This window comes from Felis catus, chromosome A1, assembly GCF_018350175.1.
Source record: "Felis catus isolate Fca126 chromosome A1, F.catus_Fca126_mat1.0, whole genome shotgun sequence".
NCBI classification, from domain to species: domain Eukaryota; kingdom Metazoa; phylum Chordata; class Mammalia; order Carnivora; family Felidae; genus Felis; species Felis catus.
The window spans coordinates 141,905,527-141,921,026 of NC_058368.1; the positions used below are offsets into that span (position 1 = coordinate 141,905,527).

The 15,500-nt window shown below is 35.1% G+C and overlaps 1 protein-coding gene across 6 annotated transcripts in view; it reads right to left on the reverse strand.

Moving 5' to 3' along the window:
- Positions 1-15,500, reverse strand: part of AP3B1 (adaptor related protein complex 3 subunit beta 1) — a 262,957-nt gene that overhangs the window by 14,676 nt on the left and 232,781 nt on the right. For 4 of the 6 annotated variants that reach the window (XM_023257772.2, XM_011284118.4, XM_045062465.1 and 1 more), the window contains one exon: positions 2,812-2,909. In XM_023257772.2, coding sequence (XP_023113540.2) covers positions 2,812-2,909 — 98 coding nt within the window. Of the gene's footprint in view, positions 1-1,505; positions 1,547-1,581; positions 1,703-2,811; positions 2,910-15,500 lie in introns of those variants that run through there. The other 2 variants (XM_023257774.2, XM_023257780.2) reach the window with 2 other exon arrangements.

The window sequence follows — 15,500 nt, forward strand, 5'->3', positions numbered from 1 at the left end:
ACCACACAATATAAGAAAGTAAAATTAAATTTTTTTCCTAAGTTTTAGATTTCCTATTTAATTCATACGAAGAAAATGAGTAAGAGAAGGCAGTTTGGATAAATAGCCAGCTTACATCTCTTATAATAGTTATAACTGTCTCAAGAAACCAAATTTTTAAGAGAGGATCTCAAGTTATTTACAGTACTGAAATCATCCTACAGCTAGATCATTAACTCTGCAATGCTCAAAACTCATAGCAATGAAAAAAAATCATGCTTCTGGTTTAGAGTTCCTATTATGAATATTATAGGTAACTTCCACATATAGGCTAAACCATTCTGTCTTTCAGCACTTTGACGACCAACCTTATAAACATGCACGTTTAGCCATGGAACTCTAAATGTAACAACTGAGGAAAAATGACAGATCAGGTTTTATATTAGAAATAAAACCTTTTCGTTAAAAAAATTATTAATCTAATATATACAATCTGTTAGAAGCATTATTTAATAGTGTACAAACTTTTAAATTACATAGATGTTTAGTATAAAAATAGAAATGCATTCATCATGCTTTTTATTTATAATTTTTCTAGTTAAATCCTCATTAATGCATTTAATGCACTTCTTGAGTCTTAAAATATATGCCCTGTGAAATGAGATATTAAGTACCTAAGTTCATTTTATTTAAATTAGAAAAATTACATAATGTCATGTACGCATGTGTAATGACACACACAGGTACTTAAATTTACTAGTATTTTACCATCCAGAAGTTTGCACTGATAAAATGTGAGGAAATAGATGTTTATTTTGATTGAAGATTTTTCAGCTAGGGAGTCCTTTCTATGTATCATTTGTTGAAATAAGCTAAGGTCTTCCTAGAGGAGCATAAAAAACGAGTACAATGTGTAAAGTTGAGAATTGAGACCTCGATTACCAAACCAGCTGAAATCTCTAACTAAAAAGATGCTATTGAAAAGACTCTCTAAAGCTGTGGTAAATTTGCCAGCATCAAGTCCCATATCAAAGAATGAATTCAGGAAGACAGAAAGAATGATACAGAAATGCCAAGAGACTTAGAAGGATTTACAAATACTTCATATAAACAAATTTTCAAATAGCTTTATTCAGAGTAGCCTTTCTGCTCTATTAAACATAGCAAACAGCTGCCAGATTTATTCAGAAAAATAATCAACAACCATAGAAGTAAAATGGCAGAAGAAAAAGGAATTTTGGCAACAAGTCCACAGAGGACCACAGCTGTTCTCCAAGAGCACCTCTCTCACGCGCTTACGGTTCTGTATGGCTAGTCAGGGAAAAATCCCTCGGTCACAGCAGAGCACAGAACGGCACAGAACACTTCATCGAAATATCAAGTATTCTAAACCAAAGCTGAGGGATAGAAAAGGTATACGATAATCAGCTGCTTTAGATATACTGTAGCTGCACTTTTCAAAAAAAGAATATCCCCTTAACAGTAGATGTGCCAAAGCCTTATTCAGTCACTTGTGTGCCACTCACCTGGGTCTGCTGGGCAGGTAGGTGTAAAGCAGAGAGGCAGGCTTTAGCCAGCAAAGGGTAAGAATAGCAAATGTAAGCATCAATTCGTCAACAGAAAAATAAAATCATAAAATCACAAAGATGTTTTTCTTCTACAGCAATAATCAACTTCCAAGTAAAGCAAATGCAAACAGGGATTTAGGCATTCTTTTTTATCACTTAAAAATAAGGCAGAAAATAAAGGATTATTATTAATTTACAGTCTTGAATGAAATTTTCTTTGTGAGATTCTTCTACAATAGGTTATTTGAATACTGTGGACTGCAATGGCTTACAGCAAAAAAAAAAAAAAAAAAAAAAAAAAAAAATCTTCGGCACTCTAATGATAAAGTGCCAGGAAGCATGTGTGTCTCCTTAGGTACAGAAATATTTGTACGTGCCCAGTACTTTCTGGAAGCGTGACAGATAGGATTTAATGACCTCAAGATGAAGGAATCTTTGTATGATAACCCCTCTAGAGAGAAAAATAGACTACCTTCACATAAACTTTAAGAAATTGCTGACTATACTGCTTACATATGCCCTAGTTCTGTATTATCTTTAATTAAACACATAAACTCACAGTTATTTCCCAGTTATTATTTTCCACAGTTATTATTCATAGAAGAAAATAAAATTTATTTTTATTAGGTATGCTGGACTCTGGGGCAAGCACAGCATATTAATACTTTCATCCTGCCGAAAATATTTTCTACTTAGGTCCATATTTTAAAATATTTCAGCTCTGATACAGGCTGACATCATAGCATTTCTTTACTACAGAATCAGGTCAAAAGAAAATGGAGGTATTTTAATGCTATAATTAGGACTTTATCTTGAAGGGTGAGGCACTTCAATGTGCGCAGGGAAAAATACATTAGTAGGTCACGAAAAACAGTTCCGTAGTGAAAGAAAATACAGAGGCATAACATTTATAGTGGTAGAAGTTCGCTAAGTCTCAAATCCCTCACATTTTCACTAACACAAAACACAAGAGCACATCATTAGGTTGACAAACCTACAACTCCCAGAAGTGAAAAGTTAATTAAGAATCAATTTATTATTTTAAAGACATACTAATGAATTTTCAAGTATGCCAGGGATGTAGACAAACATATACTTTCAAGGTTACTTTATAGAAGAAAAGGATTAGCAAAAACCAAAAGATTACGCACTGACATCTGTTAATGGCTATGTACATGTGGTAATTTATTTCAGAGACCAGCCAGAAGAATGAGCACATATTATTTGGGATGGCAATTTCTAGTAAACCGTAGTAATCTCTCACCTTGCTCTTTCTTAAAATCTTTCTCTGACATGGCCACAGGTAACAGCAGCTCTCCAACAGGTGGCTGAATATTAACATTGAAGCAATCATCCTTGGTACTAAGAGAAAAACACATCAAAGCCGACCAATTGCTTAACAGATAAACATTCTCTTTAATATTATGCACTTAAATAGAAGTAATTAAAGGATATGCCAGCATATAAAGTATAAGATCTTCTTGGCTTAACTAGCAGAGCTAAAATTTTCTCAACACTATTTTCAGAGAAATACATCTGTTACCTCAATTAGAAAACACTTTTTTTTTTTACAAAAATATGCAGTTATTGTAAGTACACCATTTAATGTAGAATTTTAAAAATAGGTGAGCATCAAGGGTACACATACCCACTACTACCAGAGGAACACTTCACGCAACTTACAGAGTAGAGAAGTAGTATTTTCTCTTTACTTTGCATGCTTACAGTGTAGAAAATGGAGTGCTCTAGTCTTAAATTGTTAAGATCTCTTTTTAAAAAAATTAGTTTAGCAAAAAGTAAAATGGAGTGACCTTACTGTGTATTAGATATGTGCTAATAAAATAATGCCTCATCTGCAAACTTGCTTTTTAAAACAAAAACTCTTTTTTTTGGTAGTGTTATTCATTAACATTACTGATCAACATGTAAAGTTATTATTTCAAATGACAGGATATGAAAAATTTAGGAAAGACAACTTTGTACCTATATCAGATAGAAAAACAGTGAGTGTATTTATTTTAATCTTAAGACAGATAATACTCTTTAAAAAATTAGTAAAATTTCTTAAAAAAAATTTTAAGGTACATGTTTGAAGTTAGGTTGAGGAATGTACCAGTTAGGAATGTGTCTGGCTGCAAATAAGCAGAAAATCCAACTAACAACAGGTGCTTATTGTTTAGTATGCAACAAATTCTGCAGTTACCAGTCAAAGACTGGCTCACTGGCTTAAAGATGCTGTTGGGGACTCAGGTTTCTCGAGCTTTCAACTCCACCGCCCTGGTGTGTTGTTTCATCCTCGCGGATGCCAGATGGCTGCTGCCTTGCTAGGTACCACTTTTACATTGCAATGAAGAAAAAACAGTGATAATGGAAGAAGAGTGAATAAATGAGCCAACCAAATCTATTCTTTTTTTTTAAATATCAGAAAAGCTTTTGTCCCCAAAAGGACTTCTACTTTCATGTTAGAACTGGATCTCATGGCCAGTGGGAAGGTGAATAGGGAAATGGGGACTGTGGCTAAAAAAATAACAAACATTAGGTTAAGAAACATCATCATCAAAGGGTGCCATAGGGATAAATAAAATAAGAAAAAAAGAAAATCCACTCTTTTTTAGTTTATATATTTATTCTGAGAGAGAGAGAGGAGGGGGGGGAAGGGGAGAGAGAGGGGGAGAGAGAGAGAGAGAGAGAGAGAGAGAGAGAGAGAGAGAGAGAAAGAGAGAATCCCAACCAGGGGCCCAATTTCACAAACCGTGAGATCTCACAAACTGCGAGATCATGACCTGAGCTGAAATCAAGACTCAGATGCTTAACTGGCTGAGCCACCCAGGTGCCCCAAGAAAATCCACTTTTATGCTATTATATAATATATTCTTGTAAGAAATTCTTTTATGGAACAAGGCAAGGACTAGATTAAAAAAAAGGTTTTGAATTATTCACATGTGGACGGTCTAAGGCAAACCAACAAATTCATTTATTAATTCAGTACACATTTACCAAGTACAAACTAGATCCCGTGTATTATGCAAGTACCTGGGGATTTAAAGACAAGTGAGACTGGCCCTAGAAGCTCACAAGTCAGTGAGAGAGGAAGAGTTCACTTATGTTTATAAAATGGCAAACACTACATTATAGATATGTGAAAAGTATTATAATCCATATAAGAGGGATTAATTCTGCAGGAGTGAGGTACAGATACCTTTATTTTCAAGAGGAGAGAGAGGGTATTCTAGGTATTCTAGACCTGTGTTTGGGGAATGATGAGCAGTGTGGTATGTCAACAGATGAGGCTGGGGGTGTGCTGTAAAGAATATCATATGCATTCATGACCATTCATCCCACTTTCCCAGGACAGTCCCAGTTTATAGCTGTTGTCCTGGAATCTTGTTCAGTTAATGTTTCCCTTCACTCTCTAGAGTGTCCTGATTTCTATGACAAAGTGTATGATTACTTCACTGATATAACTAAGACAAAGGTGTTTCAATGTTTCTTGAAGTAACAAGGAAAACTACCAGAGACTTTTGACACAGGAAAATAAATGATTCCATTGTATTTCAGAAACTCTAGTGGCAGTGTGTAAGATGTAGTAGAGGAGAAACCCAAGCCAGGTAGATTTGTTAGGAATTTAATTGAATAGTCTAGGCAGGGCTTTTACATTGTGTGTTTTACTTTAGTAAATCCTGACAATGAACCTAAGAGGTGGCTGCTGTTATCCCCCAACTTAGTGATAAGAAAAGTTAAACAACACATCCCAGGTCACATAGCTAGTAAGTGGCAGTACTGGGATCTGAACTCAGGTCCATCCTGCTCCCCAGTCTGCTATATAATGCTGCTTTAAGATGTATTTTTTATTCTGCTATGTAAGGCTGCTCTCCTAGGGTGGGTAGCACTGAAAACTGGGAAGATGAGAGTATTTTAGAATTAAAAGGGACAGAGGTGGTGATGGATGGAAGAGACTTTGAAACTTCTAATGCGAAAAACTGGGAGAATGACAACTACTGAAGAAGTAGATAGAGTTTTGGGGATTAAACAAAAGGATTTGGCTTTAATCATGTTATATTTTGAGTACCAGTGAATTATTCAGGAAGAGATATTTAGTAGATAATTGGAAATACAACTCAAGAATCAGAAAAGAGGTCAGGGCAGTATATATGAGTTTGGAAGTAATCAGAATGGTAAAGAGAAGAGCTGAAGCCTTACAAGGAGATAAGATCACACAGGCAAAGAGGATATACCACGAAAAAGGATAAGGTGGAAACCTGGGGAAGACCTACATTTAAGCAGAAATGGAAGAACCGTAGCTTGCAGAACACACTGGGAGACAGTGGTCAGAGAGAGAATGTGTGTGTCAAATAATGCAAAGAGGAATAAAAAGAAGGAAGTGTGACTTCGGATTAAAGCCAGGCGGTTCAGATGGAAGGCAGAATGCAGAACGCCCTGAGGTGAAGGGGGAGTGGGGAGGCTGACAAGGAAAGATGGGACAGAAAGCAAGACAAGCTTCACGAGGATGCAGAGGCAAAAGAATGCTTAATGAAACTTGAGCATGTTTACAGGATGATGGGAAAGAGCCAGTAAAGAGGAAGAAACTAAGGAATATCTGATAGAGCAAGGCATTAGAGGAAGTAAATGAGGATGGGATTAACAGCATAAGAACAAGGTGAAGAGAGTAGGATGCTTCTTCCCAAAGCAGCAGACAAGGAACGGTTAGGACTGAGGCAAGTACTGAGGGTAGGACACTTGAAGGATGAGACCACATGTGATGTAGTGGAAGGCTAAGTCACATTAAAAGAAATAGGTAAAGGCTGAAAGAGTAAATGGATAGGTGGTGTGTGTGTGTGTGTGTGTGTGTGTGTAAAATTTATATATAAATACACATGTAAAATATATATATGAACTATATATAATATATATATAAATTTATACATATAGGGAGGGCATGATAGAAATATTTTATTAATAGAAGAATACAATTAAAATGACCACTGTGTTAAATTGTATTTATTACACTCTCTTTACCGGTATTTTCTTTTTAATTACAGATGAAATGATTAGCCTTGTCCTTCCCAACGGTCCTGAAGGATACCATTTACGCCCTTGATTAAAGGTAGCTGTGTAGCTCTGACTCCCAGGGAGAAGGGTGGGATAGCAGAGAAAGAAGGGAAAGGAGACTTGCCTTCTAAAGCATATACGAAAATGTAGGTGGGTAAGCAGCAGGTTTAAGTTTGAGGCAAAAAGTGATCTTGAAATTTCCCTCCTAGGAATTTGCAGTGTGTTAAATACTAATACAGATGACTCAACTTGACTGGTTTTGCTTTCACTGCTTTTGGCTAAGCTAATGATATTTTATTTTCTGTAGTTGGTAAAATGGCTAACATAATTATGTATGAAAAACTAAGGACAGAAGTTGATCCAGAATGGGTCTTACGAGGCAAATGTAAATAAAAGGGGAACACTGTTGTGGCAGACAGAACTTGTTGTTTACTCTGTGTTTCTTTTATTTTTCTTCTTTCCTGGCATAACCCTGATTTGGTTCAGGTACACAATGTGCCCAACTGAAACATTTTCTATCTCAGCCTCTCTTGTTGCTAGGACTGAGTAACCTAGTTATAACCCATGGAGCAGGAACAGAAGTCTGTCAGGGATTTCTGGGTAAGTTTTGCTTTTCCAAAAAAGACATGGCTCCTCTTTCCATGTCACTTCTTTCTTTCCTTCTTCTTTTATTTTTATTTTTGCCTGGAATGCAGACAGAAGCCTGAAACTAGAGCAGCCATATTGTGACCATGAGGATGGCAGGCACATGCTAATGACATTAGCACATGAAAACAAAAACCGCTGGAAAAACCTTATACCCAGAAGATACTATGGAGGTACTCTGGCAGCTCTTTAACAGCTGACCTCTGTTCTTCTTATACCAGCAGGATAATACACCCCTATTTGGTGGGTTTGTGTTACACACAACCGAATGCAAAAATCTAGCTAGCATATAACATGCTTTATAAGCCAGTTTCAGTTTCAAAGCAAGGTTTGGCTTAGACTGGCCTAAGATGGAATGTTCCCTCTTTATTTTAGGGAAACTTTCATCTATATTAGTGTTCTAGGATGTCCTCCAGTTTTCACGTGCCTCCTTTTCTACCCTTTGCCCTTTTTTTGTTTACTTCTCTTTCTCCTCACAGCTCTTCTCTTTTCCCTGACCTCTTTTTCTTCTGATCTCCCTCCGGCTGACCATGGGGCTAAACATAGATATCTTGGCATGGGTAAGGAATGGTGAAAATGAGTAAGGACAGATGTGTATCTATTGGAATTAACACATCAACAAACTACTATTATTAGGCAGCTCTAAATAGCCTAGTTAAATGAGATCAAATGACATAATAGTTTAATGTAATACAAGAATCTACCTGTTATATTTAAGTGTAATGCATATACTTGCACTACATACAATTTCATTTCACAGACTTGTAGGATCCAGATTGGTACATTTCTAGGTAAGAGAAATGGGCAAGTAGTCTAACCATTGTGAAACTCAAGATTCCTCATCTACGAAATTAAAAAAAAAAAAAAGGCACTTACCTTGTAGCCAACTTTTAACAATTAAATAACAGTATAATGCTTAATGCATACTAGACACTCAAAACCTACATATATAAAGGGTTGTATCATAATTTATTTAAGCATTCCCCTATTGATTATCATTTGAAATTTTCCCTACTATAAACAATACTTACTTAAATACCTTTGGCTAGATCTATTTTCTTCTGCAAACCACCAATATTTCTCTAGGCCTGACAGCCTGAAGAGGAAATTGTTAAGTAGAAGAGTGTGAGTACCTAGTGTTCTGGAAGGGCCAAAGTGCCCTAAAAAAGGTGGTGTCAACAAAAATCCCATAAACGGTATACCAGAATACATGTTTCCTCTACCTTGTCAATGTCAGATACTAAAATTATTTAAAATGTTGCCAATTTGGTGACATGTTTTAATTTTAATTTCCCTGTTACTAGTGATATTCAATATCTTATGTTCATTGGCTATTTGCATTTTGTTCTTATAAACTGCCTATTCTTAGTGTTTCCCGACTTTTTTACTGAATTCCTTTATATTGACTGAAGAGTTCCTTACATACTCTGGTTATTAAACTGTTGTCTACTACATACGCTGCAATACATTCTCACCATGTCTCACCTGTTATGGTATCTACTTTTTCTTTGTAGAGAAATTTAAAAATTTTAATAGTCAAATCTGATCATTTTTCACTTTATCCTTCCTAGTACTGTCTTAAGATTTTTCCCCCAAAGAGTATGAAAACATTTGTGTATATAACATTTCAATACATTTTTTTATGATTTATGACATTTTCGTTTCTGGTTGAATTTTAAAAATTTGTCAAGTTCCCTGAAAAGACCTACTGGAATTCTGCCTACAATCACACTAAAGTTGAAGATTAATTTGAACGAAAGTATAGTATCTCATTTTGGAACACAGTATATGTATTAATTTACTCATATCTTCTTTTCATGACCTTCAGGAAAGTTTCAGGGTTTTTTTCTTTTTCTTAATTCCTACATACGTATTTCTTGTTAATTTATTCCCTTTGTTGTTCCTATAGAATAACTTCAGTCATAATGTTTTAAAATTGGTCATTCTTATTATATAGAAATGTTATTGATTTTCACTTGATGATTTGTACTACCATTTAAAAAATTTTTCTTTAATGTTTATTTATTTTTGAGAGAGACAGAGAGAGAGAGAGACGGGGGGTGGGGGGGGAGGAGCAGAGAGAGAGAGAGGAAGACACAGAATCTGAAGCAGGCTCCAGGCTCTGAGCTGTCAGCACAGAGCCTGATGCGGGGCTCAAACTCACAAACCAAGCTGAAGTCTGGAGCTTAACCAACTGAGCCACCCAGGGGCGCCATGTACCACCTTTTTAAACTCACTAATTAAATAATAGATTTGCTGTTGATTCCAAGACTTTCTGGGTTGATAACGATATTGGATAAAAATGACAGTTTTGTCTCTTCATTTCTAGGATTTATACCTCTGTTTTTACTTGTCTTTTTATATTGGCTAGCACTTCAATATAATGTGAAATAGTGTTGAAAATGGGTAACCTTCTTTTGCTTTTCTGACTTAAAAGAGAATGTTTCTCCTATTTCATGTAGTAACAGGTAACTTGTAAGGCCCAGAAGTCATCTGAATTTACAACACCAAGTAGTATGTACCGTTGTGTGCTATTCTTTCAGATTTTAAAATTGGGGTGATGCTAAGCTTTATAGAATGACATGGATACTTTCCTTTTCTCTGATCTACAAAGTTTAAATAATATATAGAGATTATCTCTTTTCTGAAGTTCTGATACAATTTAATCAATTTTATTCCTAACATTTTTTTCTAGGGAGCCATTCATTTCATCTAAATATTCCAATTCAGGGGCGCCTGGGTGGCTCAGTTGTTTGAACGGCTGACTTCCACTCGGGTCATGATCTCACGGTTCGTGAGTTTGAGCCCCATGTGGGTTCTGTGCTGTCAGCTCAGAGCCTGGAGCCTGCTTCGGATTCTGTGTCTCCCTCTCTCTATGCCCCTGCCCCACTAGCACTTTGTCTCTCTCAAATAAATAAATTAATGTTAAAAAAAAAATCTTAAAAAAAAAAAAGATTCCAATTCACTGGGATAGAATTACATATGTTATTTTGTAATTCAGAAGATCTTGTGTTTTATTACCTTTCTCTTTTCTAATCTTTCTTATGTGTCATCTTTTTTCTCTAATCAAATTAGCTTAAAATTTTTCGATTTTTTTTGTACATCCTATGCTTTTTAAAAAAACTGTGTATTTCCTGTACTCAGGAAACAAAGACTTCTTTGCAAATACAAATGTCTTAGATCAAGTTAGATAACTGAATTATTGAAATTTTGTGAAGTTGTGTGTATATCTATATTTACCTGAATGTTTATCTCAATATTTATCTTCTCTGATTTGTTAACTTCTGAGGCATGTGTTAAAATATACTATGGTCATGGCTTTGTCAATTTCTCCTAGAATTTCATTAGTTTCTGCTTCATATATTACAAAACTATGTTACTGAAAAGTCTGTAACTTATATTTTTGTGGAGGACTGCAATGAATAGAACATTTTCTTAATATGAAGTGCTTTTTAAATTTTTCTAGCGTTAGTATTGCCTCCTTTTCTTTTTATCATCTTTCTGATAATAGTAAACATACACACAACATCTATATATTTCATCTTTTTATTCTCAATTTTTCTGTCATTCTCCTTTAAGGTGGGGTACTTATAAATAGTATATGCTGAATTTTGTTTTTACATGTTTAATGTAAATGGAATTGAACTTCCTGATATGAATCATGATAACCAGTATGTGTGGTATGTGTGGCTCCTTCCAGGCACGTTATTTTGTGTTCTATTTACCATGCTTTGTTCTTCTCCCTCTTTGTTAAAATGATCAAGTTTTTTTTTTTTAATGTTTATTTATTTCTTTTGAGAGAGTGACTGAGCGAGTGAGAAGGGGCAGAGAGAGGGAAAGAGAATTCCAAGCTGTTAGCGTGGAGACCAATGTAGGGCTTGATCTCACAAACTGTGAGATCATAATCTGAGCTAAAATCAAGTAGGACGCTTAACCAACTGAGCCACCCAGGTGCCCCCAAACTGATCAAGTTTTAATCACTTCTTCTTACCTCTAGACATTTGGGGTTATATCTCATATTCTCATTATTTTAGTGGGTAGTTTTAATATTTTAAACGACATTTAAACCTCTTTTCGCCATTAATCAATCCTTCTGCCAAACATGACAAGAACACCATTATTCATCCCTTCTCAAACGTGTCCATGTCAGGATTTTAGTTCCAGTGTATTATTAAAATTTATTTTCTGCATTCTGTGTGAACAATTATCTTACACATTAATGCATTTTACACCTAGAATTCTTTGTCCATTACTTTTTTTGGACTCTGTGTTTTTCTCTGGTTCACATTACACAAAGGTTTTTACTACAGCATATATTTGAGTAATCCTTTCAAGAAAGGGCCTGTGGGTGGTAAACTGATGAAATCTGCTTCTCTGAAAAACGTCTATTTGGTTTCCTCGTTCTTTGCCTTCTGGCCACCAGAAATGATGACAGTATTGATGAGAAATCGAATTCCATTCACATTCTTGCTATTTTTTAGGTAAGCTGCTTTTTTCTCCACTCTGAAAGACACCACATTGGTTTTCTCCTTATCAAAAATGTCACAAGGATATGTGGTCTTTTTGATTGTAGTTCACATTCATCCTGTTTGATCGTTGATGGGTCCTTTCAATCTGAAGGGTTGTACATTGCTTTAGCTTGGGAAAAAATTTTCTTCTACAATTTATTTATTTCTTCGCTCCATCATTTCTTTTCTTTCCTTGTACATTTATTAGACGAATTGTTTCTTTTAACCTTTCTTACACAGTTTCCACCTCTTTTTGTTTTCTATTCCAGTTGATTTCACTGCTCCCTCTTCCAGAACTAAATCAGTACTCAGCTGTGGGCATTCTATTGTGCATCTACTGAATTTCTTTTGGCACTGTATTTTTAAACCTCTGAAAATATATTTAAAATTTTGTAATTGCTCCTATTTCAAAGCAAGTGATATGTTCTTGCTTTAAAGATGTAGTGCTCTCGGGGTGCCTGGGTGGCTCAGTTGGTTAAGCGTCTGACTTCAGCTCAGGTCATGATCTCACAGGTCACGGGTGCGAGTCCTGTGCTGGGCTCAGTGCTGACAGCTCAGAGCCTGGCACCTGCTTCAGATTCTGCGTCTCCCTCTCTCTCTGCCCCTCCCTCGCTCACACTCTGTCTCTGTCCTTCAAAAAAAAAAATAAATAAATGTTGTAAAGATGTAGTGTTCTCTTGAATTAGATTATAATTTTTAAAGTTATCTCTTTTCTTTTTCAAACTGTCTTATCCCTTTGTAATGAGTCTTTGTAGTCACCTTGAGTCTTCCCTTCCAAACTGATGCTTTTCCTCAAAAGTCTAGTCCCTCCGTAGGCTGTCCATTTTTCATTCATAATGAAGGAACTGGCTTAATTAACATACACAAGTCTGCTACCTATTAGCTGTATTTTAGACAGTTTTCTTACTCTTATTCTGCCTCAGTTTATTCACCTCTAAAAATGGGATAATAATACTTATCTCATGGGATTGTTCTGAGAATTAAATAAACACAATACAAGTGTTTAGAACAATGCCAAGCACACTGCAATTGCTTGATACATAGTATTATTACTGTGGGTTTCCTCTCCCATGGTGGGCTGACTGAAGTTTTCTTGTGGGTGAGGCATGACTGGTTACATGGACATGAAGTTGAGAGGCAGGTAGGCAATGGCCTTATCTCTCCAAAAACAGGTGTAAGACTGACTTTGCTCTCGTGGGACAGAACTTGAGAATACTTCTCTTCTGGACAGAACTTCATTTCACCTCATCTCTGACCATCGCTGCCTCCTTCCCACAAACTCAAAAACCCTGCTGTTGTCTTAGGACTCCACATCCACACCAAACGTCCTTCCAGGAAAGTAGGTCGTTCTCCTTGCAGTGTAATTTTTAGGTCTCTGACTAAATGTGAATGTTGCCTGCCGTTAGAGTAAGGTGGGAGAACTGGGGGCTGGAAGTACTTCTTTGATTTCCTGATGACTGTCTTACCCTAACTTTTCATCTGTTCACTTTATGCTTCATATTCTGCTAGATTTTTTCTTACCATTGCAGTTTTCTTACATGAGTGTTTCGCTCTGTGGTTTTTATTTTCTCTGTTACTGTTGATATGTTCCCATTTGCTTTCTAACTGCCAACAACTCTTCACAATTTCTGGTCAGCTAATGACATTCTTTCATTTTGTTTTTAGTGTTCCTTCTCTTTTAAAGAATGTGTTTCTGTCTTTTAAATAGATTTGGGGCAAAGAAGAGGGGTGGATGCTAGTACTCACCCCTCTAACTTGAGTGAAGACGTATTTTTCACACTAGTTACCACACTAGTATCTACTGATCACAAGCATGAGACCTGTTTAAGCACTGAATCTACTTTTAGAGAGAGAGGCACACATTTATGTGTATTATACACATTTTAAATCTCAGTAAGTTTAACCAAGGACTTATTTTGATTACCATTTAAAATGCAAAGCAAAAAAAGGCATTAATACATCGAGTATTCACATAACTATATACAACAGTTCTACGTACATGTATGTATGTGTCATATAGCTATAATGATACAGAATTAATGTAGAGACTAAAGTAGAATCATTTTACTCTTATTTTCTTTTAATAAATAGAAGTATACCTGAAAGGCTTATAGTCCATGTTCCCAGCATTTCTCAAGGCTTCTTACCAAATATGCTCTTATTATCCATAATTTTACCTATCGATTTGTATAATGTATTTTGAGGAAAAAATTCAATATCAGCTATTCTTGCTTTTTTCCCCCCTTATTATTGAACTACCAAGACTAATACAGCACATCACTAAGCAAAAAGTGCTATTTACTATGCAAAAGGCACAGTCAGTGATTGGCATCTAAGACCAATTGATCTACCCATTACCGCTATCTCCCTACCCCCACTAGCACTACTATGAAGCTATTGATTTAAACACTGTCGATCGGTTTCCATTTTCTGATTTTGGGCAGGCCAATTAAGAAAGTGAGTAATTGTGATTACATTGCTTCAGGATCAATTACATTTGATGCAAGACAAAGTGTTCTTTTTGGAACATATAAAAAATTTTTGATCTAGTATGCTTATGTGTTTAATAAAATCTAAAATAATTTATATATTCACAACAGAAAAACATTAGTGTAAATGCTTATAACAGCTAAGGCTATTTTCTATATAAAATAAACTCATAATTTCCCTAAAATTCGTTTAAAAGAAATTGAGAAAAAATTGTTCATATACATTCCCCAATGTAAGACAAAAAAATCAAACACTACCTACATACTTATCCCTAAAGGTATGTAGTTAATTATAAAAGATAAAATGCAAGAAAACGTGCAATGGGTTACAGAGGAAAGAAATCTTTGTAATGATAATATATTTAAAGAGCCCTGCCTCATTATATAGAAATCTAGCAGGTTCTTCATATAAATTGATAAGAAAAAATAATTTTTTTTAGTTCTTAGTTTTGTCCTAACTTGGTCCACAAGCTTTGTCATTGGGCTCACATTGTTGAAATCATTAAAATGAATATACCTCTGGTGTTGGAGGCAAATCTATTTAGAGTGATGTTACTCATAGTCCTGTGCTCAGTAATATTGATCTCTGTTGTTTGTCTAATAGAAAAATAATAAACAATTACTAGGCAATGTTGGGAAAAGTAATCAGTTTTTATATATCACTAATATAGCAGACCTCCCAAAACATAAAGGTGATGATCTGCATAAAATCAATGTGTTATGCTACATTGCTTATATTCATCATTGCAGGTTTTCAGCAATAAATGGTACAATATTAGGCCTGAATTACTGGTAAACTGAAAAGGCATATGGAAAAGAAGAGTTCACTATACTTAACCTATAAATTTATTTTAAAATGTCTATTTCCTAAACTTGCTGATTTTTACTGTAGCAAACAAATTCTGTTGTAAACTAGCTAAGATTTAGACAAATAAAATGTTTCAATTCTTTTTAGAATAAAATCAAAGCAACTTCAAATCAAAATAACAAATCATATCCTCGATCAGAAAAATGTAGGAGTTCAAAGGTAATTCTGAAAGATGGATGAATACAGCTTTGTATTAATTTGCTAATAATTCCTAGACTTTATCAGAAATTTATAAAACATTATATGAAACAATAACTATAATGAAACCCAAACCTAGAAAAGCTCTTTTGAATAGTATTCACCCATGAAACCTTTGCCAACTGTATAAATGTTCTTCAAGTTTTAACAAAGGCAGTTTATAAATTAAAGTAAAAAGGGAAAAATGTATGGGTGT